This window comes from Lampetra planeri, chromosome 37 (assembly GCF_965212315.1).
Source record: "Lampetra planeri chromosome 37, kcLamPlan1.2.h2, whole genome shotgun sequence".
NCBI lineage: Eukaryota > Metazoa > Chordata > Hyperoartia > Petromyzontiformes > Petromyzontidae > Lampetra > Lampetra planeri.
Window position 1 is genome coordinate 8,493,116 of NC_136143.1, and position 13,993 is coordinate 8,507,108.

General features: G+C 46.1%; 1 protein-coding gene across 2 annotated transcripts in view; it reads left to right on the forward strand.

The window, feature by feature from the left end:
* METTL16 (methyltransferase 16, RNA N6-adenosine) overlaps window positions 1-13,993 on the forward strand; it is a 48,163-nt gene that overhangs the window by 19,004 nt on the left and 15,166 nt on the right. For both annotated transcript variants that reach the window (XM_078611997.1, XM_078611998.1), the window contains exon 6: window positions 637-779. In XM_078611997.1, coding sequence (XP_078468123.1) covers window positions 637-779 — 143 coding nt within the window. The remainder of the gene's footprint in view (window positions 1-636; window positions 780-13,993) is intronic.

Here is a 13,993-nt window from a genome sequence, read left to right on the forward strand (position 1 = left end):
AAATGTATGTTTCTAAATGTGGAAGGAAAAACTGGAGAATCTAGTAAAAAAATCCACGTAACCTCGGGGAACATGCAAACTCTAAATATATAGGTCGGAATCGAACCCACAACCTCCTGTATACCAGGCGAGGTAGTTAACATGTCACCACCGTGGTGGTTTGCTTGGTCTCATGACTCATGCAGCCAGCTATGGCTGCAGAGTTTGGTGGTACATGTTGTTTACGTCGTTTATTGTGAAAATTCGGTCACAGTTCCTATGACCACTGTTTCATTGCTTTTATGGCTTTATTTTGGTTATTTTCGAAAAGTTTTTTGGTTTGGCCATGTTTGTTTGTAGTACAGAGTTAGACTGATGGCCTTAATCTAAGTTGTCTTGTGGTTGTTGTTGTTTGACTTGCATCCCACCGGGATATTTGCACAGGGTTGGTGTACGGTGATTTTTCTGCAATATTTTGCTGTCTTTTCTTGGATTTTCTGTTTGCACATAGTCACTTGAAGATGTTTTCTTGTTAATGTTTTTTTGTTTGTTGCGGTTGCACCCGATTCAAGAGCCGAATGGCTCACAGGGCTATACCTAATAAATTAACTTTGAACTTTGTCTTACCCTCCCTGCCTACCCACCCACCCACCCCAGGGCGTCAACTCTCGCAACTCTCACCGGCCGCCCCCCAGCTCGGTGAACACCGGCGGCGCCACGGAGATCATGGCCGAGGGAGGCGAGTTGGAGTTCGTTCGCAAGATCATCCACGACAGCCTGCAGCTGCAGAAGAGAATCCGGTATACCAGCTGCTGTCACGTCGTACATTGTGACACCTACACCGTGCTGCTTACGTGCCGTGCGCACACAAACAATGACCCATGCTCCGTGGTTTGTATACTCGCTCGTGCACGCAACATGCACACTGGAGTGCCATTCGTAAACTGTGATGCCTTACACCACGTTGTATGCGGTCACGCGTGCACGTAGTTTTCCGTCGTACGTTGTGGCACCTACACCCAGTCGTGCAGTAGTGTCCATAGCTCTTATATTGAGGTCACGATATGCGATGTGAGAGAGGGCGATTAGTTTGGGGGTGCCGTGGTGGCGAGATGTTAATTGCCTCGGCTGCTATGCAGGAGGTCGTGGGTTCGATCCCGACCCTGACGGCTGTATATTTGGAGTGTGCATGTCTCTCTCCCTGTAGTCGCGTGGACTTTTCTCCAGGTTCTTCGTTTTTTTCCTCTGCATTTAAAATGAACATGCGTCCAGAGTATTTGGTTACCATACATTTTTGCGCGTTTTCAGCCACCTCGTTGAGCTATCATTTGTGATGGCCGGGTCACTTCTTAAAAATAGCCATATCGCTCGGTGGGCCTTACCTGCTAAAATACAAAACTAGTTTAGTTTTGGTTAAAGCGGAAAGTCCGAGAGACCAGAGGGTGAGGTGAGGGGAAGGCAGGGAGTGAGGGGAGAGGGCAAGATTGCAGGGTTGTACAATTGTGTGACCTTCATGGCGTCCTTTGACGCCCCCACGGTAAGTTATTCTCTCTTTGACCGAATAGTAAAAAGTGACATTCGGTGCACCCCTCATGGTACAGTGGCATACGTGGCAAGGCCGTGCCGTGTGGACAGATGAACAGGTTGAGTGTGAAGAGTCGGGGCTCATGGTTCTTTGACTTAGAAGTGTGAATTTAAATGTTTTACATTCCCCCTGTTGAATGAAACACATTTTGACTAAATGTCAGCAGCGAGTTAGAAATTATGGATGGTTCTTTATTCTCCAATCCACACGTTTTCTTTCTTGCTTCCGATTTAATCTTGGCTCATTTCCTTTCGTACTCCGTCATGTGTTCTCGCGCTTTTGTGTACTTTCTGCGTCGGTGTTTCCAATCCATAGCCTATTTCTGGGTGTATGCATTGATTCTTGCTTTGCCTTTGCAGGCAAAATAAAAAAAATGTTAATGTCCCCCAACCCCCTACCTCACCTTTAAAAACCGGTGCCTGGTCACTATGGTGCGGACTTTGCTGTTGGTGACGGCATCCTCTCGAGCCTTCTTGAGGTAGTTTCTCCCCACTGTGGGCCTACGGGTTTGCACGCGTTTAAATGTAGCGGTAGATTTCGAAAGATGGGCTCACGTGCGACCGTGCTGCATTCCCACGGCCACTGAGCGCCAGGCTCGGCAACCCAGCTTTGGCCGTGGGTCCCGTCCTGGATCTTCTTTATAGCCCTGGCTATTGATCCCCGCTGTCTCCGTATTCTCAGCCCTTCTCACTCCATCCACCGCCATGATCGATTGTGCAATGGTCATAAAAAAACTGCTTCTTTTAAATCATCTTAAATGGAGGCTGAGCTGTGTTTTGAGACAGCCGAATCAAACACTTATTCGTAATTTTCAATCTTATGTACATCGTGCATATGCATTTGTTCTGTAACACTTTCCAATTTGCTTAATGAGAAATAATGATGTTTCAAGCCACGCAACAAGTTGGTTTTGAGAGATGTTGTGATGCATCGTGATGGGAGGGGTAGGGAAGGCTTGTGCGTGATGAACGGCGCAAGATGACGTCACATTTAACGACGCCATAAAAAAAAACATTTAAAAAAATGGTGCCAAAAATTTTCAGATCGGATATTCAAATTTAAAAAAATTTAAACACATACATAGTATGTATTTGAACATGTTATATTCGAGTGGTTATTCTGTAATCATGTAGCAATTCACCTCCGTCTGTGGTGAAGCAATGACGCAGCACAATTTGGTTTAAGAATAAATTGTATTTTTGTCCCATTTTGACAGGTTTCATTCACATTTTCACCTACAAGCTTATCTCATTTGTTTAGTCTTCTTCACTCCAATAGCCTACTTAAAACATTTGAATGTAAACCCACAATATAAGAGGACAAAACAATAAAGCTTAAAAAAAATAATGTCTTAAAATGCTAAACAAGGCCAATGGGTAATTGTGTTTATGGTTATAGTAGTCGTAGTAATTGTAGTTATAGTAGTTGCCTCTGTACTGGTGGGAAGAAGCTATGGATGGAAAGCTGCTACATATGCAGGTGTTGTGTTAAGAGGGGAGGGGTGGTGAGTGGCAGACTGGTCACTGGGGTTGGGAATATCTTTGGGGCACGGTGAGGGCTCAGGAGGTCTTGTGAGAGACTCCCAACACTGGAACGACAGCGCACTGCACGTGAAGGGTTACGACCAGGTCGGCTGTGAGACGCTGAAATCACTCCCGACTCCCCCCCCCCCTCCCATCGTTTCCCTCCCTTCCGCCCCCTGTGTGCACCCGACAAACAAGCTTGGCCATTATCATCGCACCGTCGAGCCGCGATGAAACTTTAATGAGGAAAAATGGAAGGGGATGTGGTACAAGTGCCGTACCCTGGCAGCTCTCCCCACACCGTCCCCCCCCCCCTTCTCTTGCCGGCTTGGCACAGTTCGGCTAAGCACGCGGCGCTTATGAAGACATCTGTTAACTCCACGTAGGCCTGCCTGTCCGTTAACCCCTGCGGTGCGCAAGAACGCCGCTCCGCAAATAAAGAAAAATGCGGCCCCAAAACACGGATGGCTTTTATCTTGTTACGTACAAAAAGGCCATGTCTAACATGTCGGACACGGGTCTGAAGCTCTGTTACTGAACAAAAAAAATTAACCCGTAAAAACAAAGTTTTTCACTATAAATCCTTTATATGCGTGGCATCGGTTTTATTTTATTATTCATTTCTCTTTTTCTTGAGTAAGAGTTTCATTTTTATCACATTGGTATTTTAAATTAAATATGAATTTTCTTTTCCTAAAAAGTGGAAAATTTTGGAAAAAAAATTTCACGAAAATAAATTGTCACGCACAACGAGTCTGTGTGCAAAATGTCAGCTCGATTGGATCACGGGAAGTGGGTTAAAAAACGACCGAAAGATTTGCACGGTCGTAAGCGCGCAAGCAAGTGAACTTAATATAAAGGATTTAAAAATAAAAATACTTTACTAACGAAGTGCTCTCCAGTGATGTTACAGTGGCCTTGGCGCCTGTAATTTTTAATGACAACTGCAGTTACGTCACTAGGGGGTCCTCTACTGTTATTCCACATAAAAAAAATCCAGGAGAGCCACACTTTGTCAACAGGGTCCAGCATTTTGAGTTTCTACAAGCCGGAGGAAGCCGGAAACGCCCGGAGAGAAAACCCACACACACGAGGGGACAACACTCCATCCCCGTGTAGAGGGAAACGGATGGCGATTAGTCCACTTGCTGTACTGCCATCTCCTGGCGAGCCAGGGAAGGGAGGTTCACGATATTTGTGTGATTCCACCAACCCTCGCCTCCACAGTGCTGGACTACAGGCACGTTGCTTAGCCTTCACCTCCCAGAAATGGAGATCCACCTTGGAGCCGAATTCAGGCATTCGTAATTCAACTGCGCTGACGGACAGGAACACATTACTATGCTGTCCTCGGTGAGCCCCATATCTTGTTGGATCTTGGACACTAAGGGAGCCTGGTTATTACTTGGATGGGTGATCACCGGTGCATAAAGGTGTTGAAGGTGTGAGGCTGTGGGCTGTGAGGTGGCCAGGGCATGGTGGTACAGCAATGATTAATCTTTCTTTGTGGGGCTTTTGAATATTATCCCTTGATCTGTGTGGTGTTTTCTCCAGGTACTCGGGTTTCTTTCCGCATATGTAACCAAAACGCTGGTTAATGCAGTATCCTGAAAACGAAGGTTGAGTCTCAATGAGGTTTAACTGGGTCAATAATTGGCATTAATTGCTGCCGATGGAAACTGGGCTCCGTATGAGTGCTCGAGGCGAGTGTAAAGTAAGCTGCAGAGCCAAGAGCTTCGCGAGCACCCTTTACATTTAACCTAACCGATATTCCTACTAGTTGACTACCCAACCCGCTCCGTCCATGTGCTGCGCGGTGCATCTACAAACAAAGGGAACGGCCGTAGTTGCATGCATGTATTGTGAGCCCCGCGAGAGCTGCATGGTGCGCCAAGGAGACATTGGTAGGGGCACTGCCAGCGACGCGGCATCATTGGCACGCACCCTGGTGCAAGGAATTGCATAGGGCACACCCCACCCCACCCACCCCAGTCCAATTTACAGCCCTCTGCATGACCTGTTGCCTTGACCTCTCCCGTCCGTAGACGCCGGTTTGCAGTGCCACCGCTTGCACACTTGATAGCCACTCCAGTGGATGCTGTGTCGGGCAAAACCTGATCCTTTCCCGCACCTTCCGATGAGCACGGCTGGCTGCGTACGGTGCGAAATAAGTTCAATGTACGTGCGGCGTACAAAACGGTAGCGTCGTGGACCTGAAATGAAGTGCAAAAGTTGCATTGCTGGTCCGTGCGTGCCCGTGTGCACGCAGCTGTTCCTCGACAAGCCGAATAACGCACTTAAGCAGGCATATTGAATCGAAAAGGGCAGCCCAACGCATTAATTATGACCGCGCCCCACTGTACTTTAAAGAGCAAAATCATTTAGCATCGGTGTGAATTATTTATCACGCTCGCCGTGGGCACCACGTCTTTGAGCATGACGGCTGTCCGGGCAATGGCGGCGACAGTGAAATGGAAATCGATGCTGGAGCTGGATCCGACGGCGGCTTCCTGTGCCCCACGTGCGCTGCAACGCGCTGCAACTAATCGATGATTTTTTACACTGCTACCTGTTGCATAATCCCACACTTTGGAGTCATATAACGAACATGTAATTGAAACAATTACTTCCGGTGGGTTTTGCACCCAAAGGAGGAAGGGAGGGCGGTTGTTGTTGGTCCTTGTTTCCACTTTGTCTGCGATCTATAAGCCCGCCGCAAGGCAAGCGGTGGCTATTGGCAGGTGTCTTGAGCGCGAGGCTGACGTGCATGCGTGTGCATGCGCTGCGTGTGCACGCCAGAGAATACGCAGCATCCTGGTTGTCACGCAATGTGAACACAAAGGAAACATCTTTCCAGAGAAAATAAATTGAATGTAGCATCAATTATCTTTCGGTGTGAAATATTATTTAAAAAATAATACTAAATTTCGATTTAAAGCTTTCGTGACTGCATGAATTCATATTCTTGGTTCTTTCGGTAAAGTCACGTAGAAGGGAAATAATAAAACAATAAAAATAAAACATAATAAGATAACATTGATTTTATTAAAAAAATGTTTTATTTTATTATGTCTTATTTATTTAATTTAAAATTTTTAACATAAAATGAATGTTATCTTATTATGTTTTATTTTTATTATTTTATTATTTCCCTTCTACGTGACTTTACCGAAAGAACCAAGAATAGTAAAAATAATACTGTTTGCAATTCTTTAACCAGGGCTGAATACATTTTAGCATCGCCCATTACCTTTATGGATTTCATGTGTTCTGTTTCTGTATACATCTCAGGTTACCTATTTTATAATGGTTTAAAATCTGTAAACATAGACGTGAAATATACTGATCCAGTATCCGTTATTATTATAGTTGGTGTGCATACCAAGAGCACTTGTGGTAATGTATCAGAATCATTTAGACATATTTCTATTTATGCATACCGAGGAAAGTCTCACTGAGCCTCAAGACTCTTTAAACAGTGTCTTGCTCCAGCTGTCTGGCTCGTAAATAAATTATTTTAGCATTTGTGAGTAAATGAGCATGCCTGGAGACAACTCATGCAAACGAGGGGGGAATCACATCCTTCTGTAATTCCTTGCATGTGGCGGGGGGGAGGTCAGCATTCCAGTTTGCTGTACCGATGGGAACCCACTGGCTCGGCACCTTATATGGATTGTTGAACAATAGCTCATTCTGCCATCCGTTCTATTCCTGCCTTCCAAGTGCCAGATTACAGATGTGCGCCATCACGCCCGCGTGTCTGCTCGGTGCACATATTGCACTGTATCCCGTAGCTATAACAACCATACGGTTGGTAAAATGTACACGTGCATGCAAACCGCACGTGCACAGTGGTTGGTAGGTGTTGTATGCTTGAGTGGCATTTTTATTTGGAAGTCTTGATTTAATTATTTGTGCCACAGCACATCAAATGTTTTTTTCTGCATTATTAAACGTAGACGGTCATGTCCTAAAGCTCCCGTCTACGCTGTGACGGCAGATGCGGGGGGATGTAGTTGCACAGTTTGTAAATCGAGCATTGTAGGATTAAAAGCGTTGTCTATAAAAATGGCAGCATCTCCGGGAAATACACAGCTTGCTGTGGAGGCTGCAATTCATATTGATTTATGTTCTCTCCGGTCAGGTATGAGCTATATTTGCCATTTACAGAGGAGCTGTCTTCTCAGTGCCTCAAAATCTTGACGGCAAGCGGAGCGGACATTATACACGTCCTGTCGCGCTCTCTCTCTCTCTCTCCCCTATCAGTGTAAACCTCACAGCAGCGGGCAGACCATTGTCAATATTATTTAGGTGCATCACGCACACGGCTGTGATGAATGTTGCTTCCCTTTATAACTTAGTAAAAATCATGTTGCCGTTTCCCCGTGTTGTTTCGCGCACCGCGCTACAAACCCAGTGACCTGAATTCAACTCCCGGCCATGGGTGACGTCGGTGGCAAGTGACGTTTGAGACACACTTGGGCCCTTCCTCCCCCTTCATCGACCCACGCTGACGAGCGAGCCCGAAGAAGTACTGGTCAGAAGGACCCTCGAAAACCGATATGGCGTGAGAAGGCCTTCATCCAGCCGTGCATTGACAAAAGGGCAGACGATTATTAGAAACGAATAAAACATGCAATAATGATGCAGAGTATGAGCAGTGCCGTCTGGACGAATGCTTGCGCAGGTTGAGGTGTGTGGCCATGGCGTTGAAGCCTTGTTGTTGTCTTTGTTTCTGAACTCGGCAGTCCACGTGCACGCCGCTGAAGGGCGACGCTGTTCTGCTTGAATTCGAGCTCGTGTTCCTGTTTTTAAATCCTTTATATTAAGTTCGCTCGTTTGCTTGCTTGCGCGCTTACGAGCGTGCAAATTTTTCGGTCGTTTTTTAACCCACTTCCCGTGATCCAATCGAGCTGACATTTTGCACACAGACTCGTTGTGCATGACAATTTATTTTCGTGAAAATTTTTTTCCCAAAATTTTACACTTTTTAGGGGGAAAAAAATTTAATATTAAATTAAAATACCAATGTGATAAAAATGAAACTCTTACTCAAGAAAAACAGAAATTAATAATAAAATAAAACCGATGCCACGCATATAAAGGATTTATAGTGAAAAACTTTGTTTTTACGGGTTAATTTTTTAAAATTCAGCCTCGTTATTGCATATGCTATTAGAAAGCATATATTTGCTGCTTTGCATTTGCAGCCTACAATATTGTGTTATGCTCGGCTCTATGTATAGGGCGCGAGACAAAGTGGGTGCAATTATTTTCGCTTATTGCGAAAACCAATTGAAAAAAAAAATCCGCTCGGTAATTCAATGTAAATATGGCAACGATAGGCAATTTTCAGGGAATAGTGTAATCGCTGCTTGCTTCGTGGTTTTCACCATACAACTAGTGATGATATTAACATACAATTCTTTACATTTCATTTTTATAACAGTAATATTCCAATTGTGCACATGAGCATAATACACGGAGTGTGGGTGGTGGGGTGGAGACATCTTTTATATTATTTCATTAATATTTGTGTGCAATCCTTTGCCTTGCTTCCACAACCACTGAAAAGGGAGCCTGGCTCTTGGGCTCGGCTGCAGAGTTTGGTGGTACATGTTGTTTACGTCGTGTATTGTGAAAATTCGGTCACAGTTCCTATGACCACTGTTTCATTGCTTTTATGGCTTTATTTTGGTGATTTTCGATACGTTTTTTGGTTTGGCCATGTTTGTTTGTTGTGGTACAGAGTTAGACTGATGGCCTTAATCTAAGTTGTCTTGTGGTTGTTGTTGTTGTTTGACTTGCATCCCACTGGGATTTTTGCACATTTTTGTGTACGGTGCTTTTTCTGCAATATTTTACTGTCTTTTCTTGGATTTTCTGTTTGCACTCAGTCACATATTCACTTTAAGATGTTTTTTGTTCATGTTTTTGTTTTTTGTTTGTTGCGGTTGCACCCGATTCAAGAGCCCAATGGCTCACAGGGCTATACCTAATACATGAACTTGAACTTGAAAACGTGAGCTTGGCAAGCAGGCCCCCGGAAGCAGCCACATGCTTTTACCTGGGCCGGCTTTTGGGAAATTGTTGCGTCTTAACGGGCTCAACACAAAATCGGCGAGTGTAGGTCGGGGGGCGTTCCTCACTCGGTTCAACTTCAGGCCTGTGTTTTTTAGTTACAAAAAAAAAACACGGCCTAAAAAAAAGAATATGTATATAAAAAAACATGTCATCTTGGGAGAAGTCCAAGTTGAACTAAGCCTCCATTGAACATTGTTGAATGTTTTTTAAAAAAGATTGCTTCACCGTCCGGTCGCAGCGAGTAGAAACTGGCAAGAGAAACGGAGCCTTGTGGTCCTCGGAGATAGGGAGCCGAATCCACGCCACGCTGCTAATCCCAGAGTGCTAAATGGGTTGCTTGTGTGTCGCCACGCCTCGCCCCCCGGTGGTAATGCAAAACAGGAGCATTGGGTTCCACAAGAAATCTGTCGTTTATGATTTGAAACTTACGTTTGGCAGCTCCCTTGGTTAATCGTTGAACAAGCACACATGAAAAAAAACAATCTCCAACTATCATGAGAGGAAAATCAGGGTCATTCAAGTTTAAACTGCAGTTTCATTTCTAGAAAATATAAAAGGAATTGAACAATGAATCTTGCCCTAGTTTTCAAGGTATTCCCGTGCTACATGTATGCATCTGTCCCATCGGTCTTTTCACGCCTTGATGCCCGAAGCGTAGAATACTTTCGGACGCGTATGCAGTCATTTGAGGACATATGCTTTCACATTCTCATCACTGTTTACCAACCCACATCTATTTTTAAAGGATTAACTCCACTCAGACACACGTCCTCGTGAAATATATTTCGCCGCACTGTACAGTTAACCAGTACGTTTCAGCCGCCCCTACATGTTTTTTCACCAGAATCTTCATTCCACAATGCCTCGCTGCAGCAGATGATGCACTTTTACTCCATCTTTGAAATACCCAGACTGCTTTGCGCAGCCGAGCTGTCGTTTTACGCAAAAAAGTGTTCAAATGTCAGCATTTAGAGCTCCACAAATGTTGAGCTCTTTTGGGCTTTGGCCTGAATTGTAGCTCCTCCAGTGGCTGAGGAAGTCAGGTGAACCTATAGCAAACACCGTGTATTAATCCTTAGGCGCACAATTCCATGCATGTGTAGAGACAGTACGTAGGTGGAGACAGTGCGGGTACAGGAACAGTACGTGGCCCAGTGGTCACGAGGGGTAATTACGGAAGGGGAACCATCAGGGAAGTTCGGTAAACGGGCTAGAGAGTTCGAGAAAGGGGGCGTGACCGGGGATGGAGTGAGGCCACGTCGGGGGATAAAAGGGGGTGAGCGGCGAGGCTCAGGGCTGCCGTGTGATCGGGGTCGACTGTCTTCACGCCGTCGCTGTCTTTGCGTCGTCGCTGTCTTTGCGTCGTCGCTGTCTTTGCGTCGTCGCTACTTGCATGCCATCCCTGGCCCAAGTGATCTGTGCGTTATCCCTGTCCAAGTCAAGTTACCTGCGTGGAGCGTCCTAAATAATAAATAAAGAAACCTCTCAAGTTGTTCAAGAGCCGCGACACACGTGTAGTGACATAGAATCGGTCACGTAGCAGCATAGCGCTGGCTGCTGGCAAGGAAGGGGATCTGCAGCTTACAGCAGCCCTCACTGACAGCAGGCCACGTGATAGACCAGAGAGGGCTCTAGGGGAAAAGTCACGTAAGGGTCACATCGAGAACCCGCCAGTAGGTTCCAGAAGGGGGCGTGGCCGGGGGTGGAGCCAGGCCGCGCTGACAGTATAAGAGGGGCTCCGGGAGGGGAGCTCGGGGCTGTCGTGTGGAGTGGGGTCCCCGTAGTGCTGCTGGAGTCTTCACCGTCGTTTCCGTCTTCACCATCTCGGCATCGCCAGTCAGCAGAGGTCGCAATCGGGTACCCGATACCCGTACCCTACCCGATACCCAGCTACCCGTACCCGGCCGGGTATGGGTACGGGTACCCGTTTGCGACCCTGGTTCGGCCGGGTACGGGTAGGCCGTGAGTCACTGGTGAGTCACCGTTTGTCACTCATTTCCCAACGTCTTGTCTCTTCTCACAATTCAAGTTGCTAAAATCAACCCACCCGCGCCTGCAACATGGCTTCATCCCAGAGGTCGCAATCGGGTACTCGTACCCGTACCCTACCCGATACCCGGCCGGGTACGGGTAGCCGGGTATTGGGTAGGGTACGGGTACCCAATTGTGACCCTGGTGCGGCCGGGTACGGGTAAGGAATCAAAACCCGTTTGCGACCTCTGCCAGACAGGCAGTCTACCAGCTGTCCTGTCCGTGAACCGTAGTTACCAAGTGTTAACTATTAAGGTCGTTTTAATCAACAGAGTGCCTCCTACTCTTAGTGTCTCTGAGTGTATTGTGAGCAAAATACTCCTGTGAACTGATTAATTGATGTATTGATACATCATGATTCTAATCTACCCATCCGTTTCCAACTTGAAATATGTTCATTTTGAATTGTGCATCGGTAAATCAGCTTGGCAGACATATATTGTGTTAACATATATTAGGGATCGGCAGTATATTATATTATTTGCTGCCAGTGTTACTAGGGGGCTATAAGCATAGCGTATGGTATTGGTAAGAAGATAACATCCTCGGCCAATAGGATTCCGCATAAATCTGGGAGTTCTCTCTTCCCAGAGGTCAAGCTGGCCTTGAAGTAGCTGCCTCGGCTCATGCTTGCGAAACCCGATCGCTTGTTGGTGGTATCAGGGCCCCCTGTTTATCGGATCAATAGCAATTGGGTTTCTGGGAAGTGCAGGCCTCTCAAGGTTATCATTCCCTGAACTGTGGTGCACACGTACAGTTAAGTGATGGATTATGCATTATATTTCAACCAGTTATACCACATTTGGGCCCAGTCCCGTTGTGTTGTGGTGTGTACCCGAGTACTGAATGCAATATCTATCCATCCCACAAGTCCCCTGCAGACATCGGTGGGCTTTGCCTGGCAGGATGGGGATGGTTTCGTTGTTTTTGTGCGTGTGTGCGTGTTGGGTGATTTGTTTACCTTTCTTGTACTTTGCACCACTATCGTGTTTTTGTCCTGTTTGTTGTTGTAACTGTCTTACCCGCAGCTCAGAGGTCGCAACCGGGTACCCGATACCCATACCCTACCCGATACCCGGCTACCCGTACCCGGCCGGGTACGGGTAGCCGTTTGCGACCCTGGTGCGGCCGGGTACCGGTACGGGTAGGCCGTGAGTCACTGGTGAGTAACCGTTTGTCACTCATTTCGGGTAGGATACGGGTAGGGAACGGGTACCCGTACCCGGCCGGGTACGGGTACGGGTACCCATTTGCGATCCCGGTGCGGCCGGGTACGGGTACGGGTAAGGAATCAAAACCCGTTTGCGACCTCTGCCGCTGCTACTAGACATCTGTGAAAAAGAGCTTTCCAGTTCATTATATTTGTCCAGTGTAAATAAATATTCTGATTTTGCAGTTCTTTTTTTGTGAAACCAATGCTCAAATGGCATCCGTAGACCTCTGTCTCTATCGCTCTCGAAGTCGCTGCGAGCAAAGCCGGAAAACGACTGGTTCCCCTTCTGCCTGCCGATTTAAACATTTTATAAATACAGCCTCTGCCGGCCTGGTCTAAGTCCAGTTTTAAGTATAGAAACTAAAATTTGTACAGGTCCACAGCGATTCACATTGTCTGGACAGGGTTACAAGTTCATAAAAAAGTTTTTTTTTTTTTGGGTTAGATCGTGTAAGTATAAATATGTTGTTAACTCGCCACCACCCGACGCAGCCAGTTGTCACGTTAACAGAACGGGCCAATATTTAGTTACTACGTCAACCCACCGTCGTGTTGGAGAGTAAAGCCACAACATTTACAATTTGAGTAGCGTGCCGTTGCGCTGGTAATTACACCCAGCATCATCAGGTAATGTTGCCCGAATTATGACGAGATCCACCTGCTTACGATCTTAAATCGAGAAAGGAAACGTCATCACGGTGAGCCAAACTGGTGCGGAGAGCAGAGATGGGGTTTATTGTGGTTACATAACAATAGATTTCTAATCGCAGTTAATTAGTATGTGATGCCTTTACGGGGCATACAATTGTAAGGTGTATTACTTTAATAATACGATTCCAAGCAGCACAGGGTTTGCAAGCTTGGTCAACTCGGGCTTTTTCACGAAGTCGATCAAGATTTAAATGACGTCGTCGCCCCCCCGGCTCGGCAATTTCTAACGTAGGGCTTATCTGGATGGGTGACTGTGAAATCTTGCGAGCTGGAGGTTTTGTTGAGCATGCCACCGCTGCGGGGGATGATAAAAAAAAATGGGTTTCCACCTCATGGCAAAGTCACAACTGTGGCCCCTATGGGGAGAGGATGTCCGACCCGATTGACTTTTGCAAATTGAGACTATTCTTCTTCTTGGTTCTTTCGGTAAAGTCACGTAGAATGGAAAGAATAAAATAATAAAAATAAAGCGTAAAAAAAAGTTTCATAATATAATTTTTTATTATTTTTTTATTATTTCCATTCTACGTGACTTTACCGAAAGAACCAAGAAGATGAATCCCTGCAGTCGCGAAAGCTTTAAATCGAAATTTAGACTATTCTTGTCTCTTGACTTTTTACCTGGTTATACAAAAAAATAAACTTGAGCCGACTTACTGCAATGGACATGTGGACTTTTACATCGCTGGCTCAGAACAGAGAGGAACGCCGTATCTGTGAGCAGAGAAAGAATCTCGACTCAACGTCACGGATTGAAGGCCCTCCCCACGCCTTTGCCGGCGTGGCCACAATCCACCTCGCATTTGCATAGCGGATAATTGTGTTGCTCCATCGCCACGGTGGACGTTTGTACTCTCTGTCGCGTTT